Source organism: Epargyreus clarus, unplaced genomic scaffold, assembly GCF_041222505.1.
Source record: "Epargyreus clarus isolate Ecla_fem2 unplaced genomic scaffold, WU_Ecla_fem_2.2 ptg000034l, whole genome shotgun sequence".
Classification (NCBI taxonomy): Eukaryota; Metazoa; Arthropoda; class Insecta; order Lepidoptera; family Hesperiidae; genus Epargyreus; species Epargyreus clarus.
The window spans coordinates 3,045,551-3,055,639 of record NW_027332239.1 but is presented as its reverse complement, the minus strand read 5'-3'; the positions used below and the strand labels follow the sequence as shown (position 1 = coordinate 3,055,639).

General features: G+C 36.0%; 1 protein-coding gene across 1 annotated transcript; it reads right to left on the bottom strand.

Moving 5' to 3' along the window:
* Positions 1-488: 488 nt before the first annotated feature.
* On the bottom strand, positions 489-8,629 carry NGR-A10 (neuropeptide receptor A10). The gene is made up of 2 exons (XM_073091121.1): positions 7,092-8,629; positions 489-1,454 (listed from the first exon to the last, which is right to left on the bottom strand). Exon 1 carries the CDS (start codon positions 8,405-8,407, stop codon positions 7,100-7,102), a length of 1,308 nt encoding a protein of 435 aa, XP_072947222.1. The 5' UTR covers positions 8,408-8,629; the 3' UTR covers positions 489-1,454; positions 7,092-7,099.
* Between the last annotated feature and the right edge of the window lie 1,460 nt (positions 8,630-10,089).

Genomic DNA, 10,089 nt, shown 5'->3' with positions numbered 1-10,089 from the left:
TAATGGTTTCAGTCTGATAATTTCTTATGATTTTTATGAGTGGTAACTGACATCTGTAATCAACCCTACATAGAAGATGTAAACCCTATAAATATGATAAAAGCCATATCTAATAGGCATTGCTACCCTGGAGGATAATTATTTCACATAAACGAGACATTCGAACTTAGTCCTTAGAGGTACATACAATACATATGTACGAGTATGGTGTGACTTTAGTCCCGTCTGGGGATTCTTAAACCTTAAATCTATACTAATATTATAAAGAGGAAAACCTTGTTTGTTTGTTTGATTGTAATGAATAGGCTCAAAAACTACTGGACCGATTTTAAAAATTCTTTCACCATTCGAAAGCTACATTATCCACGAGTAACATAGGCTATGTTTTATATGAAATATATTTGATAAATAGATTTTGAGGCGGTACAAAGTTTGCCGGGTCAGCTAGTGTTATATATAGAAGGGGGGACTTAAAATAAAATATCAAATCTTTGGTATAGTTTAATGACACCGAATTGCACACATTTCGTTCCATTGACATTATAATTACAAGGCATTTGCATCATATACATAAACATTACCCGGTTAACGATTACAAATAATAGTTACACTACAAAAAATAGTTATACTAGAAAAAAATACACTACGTAACGAACTATATTACTACAGAAAAGTACTTCCATCAACGGGCTCAAATGTTCAAGCGAACAATAATTGAAGTAAATACTTTTCTTTTACTAACTTTATCTATCTTTATCTATTTACATTAGAAAAATACATTTGATATTTACACGCTCCGTTTACTATAAACATTGACTCCATCTTAAGCTAGATGCACACATGAACCTACTCACTACTAAATTTAGTACATGGCACATTGTACAGTAAATGCGTCGAACTAATTTTAGTTATTTAATTTATATTACAATTATTTATATACGTAATAGTTTTAAAGCGTTTGTTAGAATTAATACCTACAAATTTACCTTTTTGTATGTCCCGATGTATATTTGATGTTAAGAATTTTTTTTTTTATAATATAAGGGATAATATAAGCAGACGAGCATGCAATCCACCTGATGGTAAGTGGCTACTGCCGCCCATGGACATCTGTAATCAACCCCAGATAGGGTTAGATATTCCTACCTGAGGTCGGCCACAGATGCGCCGCTACCCCTGAGGACTGAGCTGGAACGCCTCGGAAAAGTCTGTCTCCCTTACCACACCCTTCAAACCGGAACACAGCAGCGCCTAACACTGCTGTCATAAGAATGCACACATGTGTTTATAACTCACATGCGTAATACACACACAAAGTAAATTTAATTGAATCGGATCGCAAAAGTTCAATGTACAGAGTAGACATCAGGGATTATCAATAGTAAGTAGGTATATTAAATTCACTTGTGGAGAATAAATCTTCGTTCGTGATTCTCGCGGGATACATTTGTTACCTGGAAGGAAACAGAACCATTAGAATCTTATTGTATTTACACTTAAGTAATTAATTACTACTAGAGATAGGAACGGACTACAGTAAATTTCTTAGGATCTAATTTTGTTGTTTGTTAGCGTCAACCTATTGCTGTCCCACTGCTGGGCACAAGTCACCTCTCTGAGGGGTTTAGACCATAGGACATAATATTTCAACGCGCTAACCAAATATAACTTGGTAAACTTCACACACTCAGATTTTTTTAACATCATTATCAGGTGTGTTGGATTTCTCACGATGTATCCCTTTACCGTTATGGTAAGTGATAATTCATTCCTAATAACTTTGAAAAATCAATGGTGCTTGTCTGGGATTCGAACCCGGACCCCTAGATTCAGATGCTGAGTATCAAACGCTAGGCTATCACTGTTTATGTTTCTTATTAAATTAGTTGATATTACAATTATACTGCTAGACAAATACACAATTAAAAACCCAATACAATTAGTTATTAAATGGTCTAATTGCAGACCAATACCATTTTCCTATTCTGTAGTACTTATAGTTTAGACATTTTTAATGCATATCCGAATCGTTAAAATAAGTATCAATTAAATAAATAATAAATAAATAAACGCTTTCTACACTCATATTATATTACTACACTCAATCAATTTACATCTCAATTGCAAATTTAACGAATATTAACTCTGTACGAGGCAAGTGTAACAAGAAATATCAAGGCTCGTTAAAAATAAAGCTCACAGCTCAGTCCGCATCCAACTTATACGAATACCATCAGTGTTAAGAATAGCTTTTATTTTTATACGCACTTAACCCATGGATCATGTGGTACGGTGGTACAGATATTTTCATGACCTATAAAACATTATGAGTCACCTCTACGTAACCGTAACCTTAAACTTCGGTTGGATCGAATCGGATCATTTATATCATGTTTTTATTGATCAAATGCGTATTTTTTTGGTATGGGTGGCTATAGATTCATTTGTAATTGGAGTGATATACGGTGACATACGAGCGACAGTGAGATATTACTTGAGGGACATTCGTATCGTATCGGCGACAATCATCGGTTGTCGCTGCCTGACAACAGCGACCGTCGTTGCGACGACAGACGGCTACAGTCACGCAACTCTCTCGACTACTCTCAACATTAAGGCAATGCCTTGATGAGAAGAGAGAAGATTTCCAGCAGGAGTCCCTGTAGTTACGGATCCAGAATACAGCTACAGTATCCCTTGCCTGACGTAAGAGGCGAATAAAAGGGGGCTTCCAGGGTCGCGGGCAAGAGTGGGAGCTCGGACCGCCCTGCCAGCGACCCCGGGAAGGACAGCGGTATCTGCGGCAACGTACTGTCGTACACACTAGATCGTGTGGTGAGCTATATACTCACCAGGGCGAAGCCTGACGAGGTAAGGCACATAGAAGACACCGGTTGCGTTCCTTTGGATATGCCGGAGTCCTTAACGCCGCGTCGTGGACGGTCACCGGGGGTGGTTTCAGTGCGGTAAGAATCCCATGTAACCCCGTGCTGGCCCTATGGCACTGGGTACCTTTAGAAGGTGCCCTCTAGTAAAAAAAAGATAAATAACTATCTAACTAACTAAAATAATTATAAATAACTAACTAAAATCTTTCTTATACTTGCTTTCACTCCCTTACAAACCTATTTTATATTCCTTATTTTTTCGAAATTCATTATATCTTTAAAGCATTTGACCGTAGTTTGAAATGAGGAACTGGAAACGACACTTAGTAAAGTGTTCTCATATAGGAATTCAATTTAAAATACACTTGCACGAGCTCGGTTTATCCCTTTGTAACCAGCTTGCAATTTGTTTCCGTAGCTCAAAGCGATGTATCGTTTAACTTGAACATTTTCATTAAGTATAGCTCATATTAAATAAATGGTTGTAAATTTTTACTTTAAAATTACCTATCAATTATATTGCAGTTTTAAATTTTAAATGTTAATGCTGTTAATAAGTTTTACTTATCGAAAATGGATTTCAGAGTATTTTAAAAGTTTGGAATAGTTTTAAAACCAATAATCAGGATTTTTAACTTAGAAGTTCTGTAACTGGATTATAAGGTTATGGTTAGATTAGAAGTCACGAGACGTTTTGTCTCAGGTATTAAACTTAGATAAGTCTTCTATATATTTTTGACACGAAACCCCGAATAAAAGTTATTGGCCTTTCAATATGGGATAGAAATTTAAACTGATTAATAATTCAATCTGGGATTGAAAGGTCAATAATTCAAACTTTTGACTGGACTGAGTTCGAATCTCAGGAACGTCCGATTTTCCGAAGTTGCGTGCAAGATGCATATCAAAATTGTCATATTTTTCGGCAGAAAAATATCGTGGGGAAACCTAAGTTCCTAAAAATTTCTCAAAGGAACTCGTGAACTCTACATTGCCTTCTAATCACTGCATGACATACTATTAAATAACTTGAACATTATCCCGAATAATACAGAAAGCATAACACAATATAAATCGAAAGGACTAGCAAATGTCTCTGTGATTTCATATTTGTGATATTATGTTTCATAGCATAAATATTATGAGACATGCGATGTTCGAACAGGAAGAAGAGAGTTACGCAAATCAAGTGACGTTATCGTCAGTCGAAATAGATCGTGTTTACGTAAATTATGTAGTTTCGTACTGTTCTCAGGAAATAACTGAAGCTCGCGGCTCTGTCTGCGTGATTCTTCGTGTACAGATGATAGCTTTTATGTAGAAACTTCTTAAGAAAAATCTAAATATATATAACTCAAATGTGACTGACTGACAAAGTGATCTATCAACGCACAGCCCAAACCACTGGACGGATCGGGCTGATACTTGGCATGCAGGTAGGTATTATGACGTAGGCATCCGCTACCAACGCTACCAATGGATATCATATCTATATTAAACCTACAGTATCAGAAAAAAGATAAAAGTAATTGAACCAAAATAGAAGAGAAAAGAAATAGTCAAGCGAGAGACTGAGTTTTAAAGAAATAAAAGCGTACAAAGTACGGTCGTTTCTTTTGTCTGTAGTTCTTGAACATTTTTAACGAAGACGGAATACAAGAGAAACAATAAGAACCGTTAAGTAATATGAATTTCGGGCCGGGAATTGAATTCCGGACACGTAACTTTCATTTGTCGAAGCTATATTCGTATTAGAAATTATATTATCAGTTGCTGAAACGGTGAAGGAAAACATGGTGAGAAACATTTATAAGCCTCGGAGTTCTTCAAAAAAATTGCAAAAGTTCACCAATTTTTTCAGATCACTTTTGGCAACTGTAGTGAACTTTACGATTATACATTTTTCACAATTTCTTGCTATTACTGTGATAGGGTACAAACTTAATATTGGAAATGATGGTGATGATGATGCTAAAGACAATGATGATCATTATTACGCTGATCACAAATCCGTTGCAACCCCAAACGGCTTATTTCCATCATACGCGCTAGAACACAAACATTGCTGCTAGAAATAGTCTTGTTGATCCTGGTACGAAAATTCTACTAATTCTAAATACTATTACTTACTATAAAATCATCAAAATCGGTTCATAAAGGACGAAGTTATACGCGAACAAACATAAAAAGCATATACAGTCGAATTGAGTAACCTCCTTTTTTGAAGTCGTTTAAATAAAATTGGGTAATTTATGTTGACATCAGTACTTGAATTAAATTAGATGAAGCTATTTACTAACAGAATAGTCTATAGCCTCGAGTTGTTCTAGATCTTAAGGCGATTAAGTTGTAATGGGACTTAAGGCTTCGATAATGGAAGTGGAGAGAAAGTAACACGATGCCGCTTAGTAATCTCTTAATTGTCGTTAATTGAACATGATTTGTATTTTCATTTTGAGCTTTAGGTATCGTTGTAAATGAATTGTAAAATAACGTTAACTTTAGATTTTCTCCATCGTGTATCGTCTACAATAATATTTTAGGTATTTGCAAAATTCCAGTGAATTGGAGAATGTTTGATGTCTTCCATCAATTTCTGATGAGGCACCCTTTCCTTTTTTTCGACCAAAGTAACAAAGTAATATAACAATTTACTTGACTTCTTACCGACTGGTATAGTCTGCGTAAAACTGCTAGTCCGCTCTTACTATAGAAATGAATCGCGTCGCCGTAGCAAATTGTATGACTACACCTGCTCGCAACAACTTCAGAGCGGACTAGCAGTTTGGCGCGAACTATAGTGTTTTTAACCGAGTTCGAAACGACGGAGGTTCTATGTTTGCTTATTTGCATTTTTAGAGCATACTTTAATTACTTTGATTGTTGATGATTTAAAATGCTTTATATATTTTTTGCTTAATCTAGACTAAGATAGAGAGCTTGTAGATCATTAAGGATTTGAACTATTAACTAAGGTATAGTAAAGTTTTAGTCATTTAAAAGACTTACTATACAGACAGGCGCAGTTAATTCCGAGGTTAGTTGTACCTAAGGCTAATAATAAAGAAAGTGTCGTATTGATAAAATGATAAGCAATAAACGATATCAGAGGAATGCCTCTGAGCACAAAAAAAGTTATGGGCAAGAACTAGTCGGTTCAAATCATGTTATGTTCGTTCCGAATATTTTATTATCATTTACATGACTTGTCGGATAATACGACCCTCTTTAGCATGTCGCGGTCCTGTTTTATGATGGTATTTTTATTCGCCTCTCATTTGGGTATCTTATTGTTGGATTTTGGAAGGGCTTCATCCCTTTCGCGGTTACATGAGACATTTGTCGCAGAAGGGTATTTCTCAGATACATTAGGATTCAATTCGCAGTCAAGGACTTGGTTAAAACGATATGTTATTTTTTCGTGTGTACCCTTGACCGTTGTCAGTTCCATTTTGATCATATTAATACGAGTATCTTTTCAAAAGCATGTATTACAACCCTATATAATACTATTCATTTAAATCACTTAATATGTCTATATATGAAAATCATTAATGCTCAATTGTTAATTTACTGCGTACGGATTTCTTCTTAAAATGCTAAGAGATGTAAACCATACACCGCCACTTTTGCCATGTGTCTACCTACTGATAGAGATCAAAAGCTTTTTGCCGCGGATTTTCTACTGTCAAATTGAGTAACGTACACACATAACTCAACACATGACACAAAGGCAATGCGAGGATTTCAAATTTCAGACACTCATTGTGAGAGATGGAAATTCATTCCCATAGAAAATGTCTTTAATGAACGTATGTATAATGTTCGCAGAATTAATAGAATTTAAAATGAGTTCAGTGTCATCGTGTTTACATTATAGTGGCGGGTCTAATTATTCTGTTCTGTGTAATCTACTTTATGTAATGAAATGAAATGTCGTGACTATGAAGTACCACTACAAGGCATTCAGTTATCATGTTTCATGTAAATTTTAATTGAATGAGCTTTAATCTGATTATTATCTACTCGCTAATTTATTGAAGGAATCTTGTCATATAATTATCAATACTAATCTACTTTGCTTAAAACCTTATAAAACTATCAAATTCATGATAGTGCAATAAAAGTAAATATATGCAGACCACTATAACAGTCATAACCTTCTTGAAAGGTTATATAAATGGAAGTTTACGAGTGACTCACCATTGAAACTACAGCGCAGAAACTATAGGCTCCTTATCTGACGTAACTACTGATTTATCTACAAACATATACATTTTAACGCAGTCTTCGTTCGGACTCGGATTGTCCTCGGGTTTTTCATCCGGGCTTATGTTTTCTGGACTTATATCATCGTCGTATACTTTCGCTTTATCATTGAACTCAATTTTGTATCTAACTGACGGCATCTTATTTATGGTTGACGTCAACAGTGATTCTTGTACCGTTTCATTTCCATTACACGTCCTCTCGGATTTGTACATCCCCGTCCTTTCTGACTGGTTGAAGTTTCTCTTTGGCTTTTTTGTCACAAATGCTCCCAAACACGGCAGGATTTGTTTGAACTCCTTCCTAAAGTTCTCGTTCAGCCACGCGTAAAGAAATGGATTGTAGCACGTGGAAGACATAGCTATAAAGTGTGCAACGAAGAATAGTATCATATAATATGTCCAGTCTTCAGCAAAAGAGTAAAAATCACTGCTCATATTTATTAAATTTAGCGGCAACCAAGATAAACCGAATATTGCTACCATAGCTATGAGCATTCTGTTCGTTCGTCTTTTTCTTTCCCTTTCAGCGTCCTCCTTCTTACTATTTTTACTGCCAGGTCTAGATTTCAATCTGTCGTTTAGTTTTATGCTAACGCATGTGTAACAGAAGGCCATAACTATGAAGGGTAATACGAATTGCATGATAGTGGTAACAGCACCAAAGGCTTTTCGGATCTGATCGGAAGGCCATTTCTCCGCACAGTAAACGTCTTGTAAAGCCATGTAATAACCGTAAGGAAACGTCACTGATAAAGCGAACACCCATATGAAAATAATCAACCCAATACACGTTTTGATCTTCATTCGAGGTTTAAATGGGTATATTATTACAAAGAATCTATCAATTGCTATGGATGTAAGAGTTAAAGTGGAGATGTAGACACTGCAGCCTTGAGCATAAGGCATGATGTGGCATAGCAAGCCTCCGAATACCCATCTACCTAGGAACGTGTAAAGCGGTGTAAATGGAACGGCAAATACACACAATAATATGTCTGACAAGGCAAGATTCGTGATGAATAGATTAGTGACAGTCTGCATGGCACGGTTTCTTATAACGGCATAACAAACTAGAGCATTCCCAAAGATTCCCACGACGAATATGATCGTGTATGCTGTACAAAAAGCCGCCTGTACCGCTTTATCCTCGATTGGATTGGGTGCTGTGCTATTATCATCTTGGTAAGTTTCGGTGGATGTGAAAGTATTATTGTAGAGGGAATCTTCGGTCCATAGTTCGGTCGGCATAATTTTAAAGCGCTCTTAACTCGGCATCATAAACCATTTAGGTTTGTTATTGTTACTGTCATGTCTGGACGAGCGGTGCTTTGTTTGACTATTCCTGTCTCTCTTTATGATGCCAAATTGCATAGTGTTCTGTATTAGTGTTTATAACTATAAACTTGGTGTAGCATCAAATCGTTTTTCGTCTGTTTATCATGACGGCTGTTTCTTCAGAGCGGCATGATGATGAAATCTGGAACAAGAAATAAATGTTATTAAAATGATATACGCATTTTGAGCCATGTAGAAAAAAGAGACAATGATAATATTCAAAATACGCAACCATTTGACATGAAAGCAGCGTACACATTTTGTTCCAAGATATTGAATCAAATTCCAAGCTTATTTAATTTCATGAAACATCCGTAAATACACAGTAAATTCCGGTCGGTTGATATGTTAAACATTTCTCGAATATTGAGAGAGGACGGATTTCCAGCGGTGTCTTTTAATGTTTAATATTGAATCTGCCAAGATATTTATAGACATTTATGACGGAAATCAGATTTCATATTAATTTACTTTCTTGGCTACAATTCCATTTATGAGTTATTTGCTTCTGTAAATCCATGTCACCTATTGGTTATAATTTTTTTAAAGCTTCATCAGTTTCACTTTTTTTTCAACTCAAAAAATAACGGGATTTCCTGAGACAACCCTTTATTCGCCAGCAAAACGTGCTGAAATATTTCACATTATTTCAAGGTGGTACAATTCTTTGTAAAACCTGAAGGCACGGCTGTACTTATTTCTGAACACAGAAGTGATCAGCGCTGCTATACTCTGGTATTAATGGCAAGGAGGACTTATACGAGGCATTCCAACTTATTTACACCTCTGTGCTCGGCCTCATGTAGGACTTTAATCTTATCTGAGGTTGATTACAGATGTCCATGGGTGGCAGACAATTCTTATCATCAGTTCAAATGTTATAAAAATAGCTGAGATGTCAATAAAATCGATATGCTGTCTTCAGTAGATAAGTTACTAGGTACGTAAGGAAGCGCTTAACCAATTTGCTATTGTTACAGTTTCAAATATCACATACATTTTACTCAAATTTCTAAATGGGGGTTACTGCGGAAGATCTTTCTGATGTATAGGATAATTACACCCCATTAGCTTCCACGTTAGTCTCATGGGATGCCATTAAAATAATGGATTGTTGTATAAATAGCAGTCATGATACGACCCCCACATTCATAATGCTATGTAGAAAGATTAATTACGAGTATTGTATCTTTGTAAGCAGTTTTAGTGGTAAATCTCATAGCACATATTTCTAATCTTTAAAGTAAAAAGTTCAAAATTCTTTAATAATGATAAAATCACTTTAATTAATGTAATAATTATAACAAAAACAAAACAACCTTGAAGGTGGTAGAACCCTTTGTGGTTCGACTCCGGTGGCACCACCACCACACCTATTTCTGCCTAATAACAGCAGTGTTAGGCGCTGCTGTGTTCCGTTTTGAAGGATGTGGTAAGGGAGATATACTTTTCCGAGGCGTTCCAGCTTAGTCCTCAGGGGTAGCGGCGCATCTGTGACCGACCTCGGGTAGGAATATTTATCTATCTGGGGTTGATTACAAATGCCCATGGACGGCAGTAGCCACTTACCATCATTGAAGCGGCTCAATCGAGAC

Excerpts from the sequence above, each read along its gene's own strand:
- NGR-A10 (XM_073091121.1), bottom strand. The coding sequence starts at position 8,407 with ATGCCGACCGAACTATGGACCGAAGATTCCCTCTACAATAATACTTTC.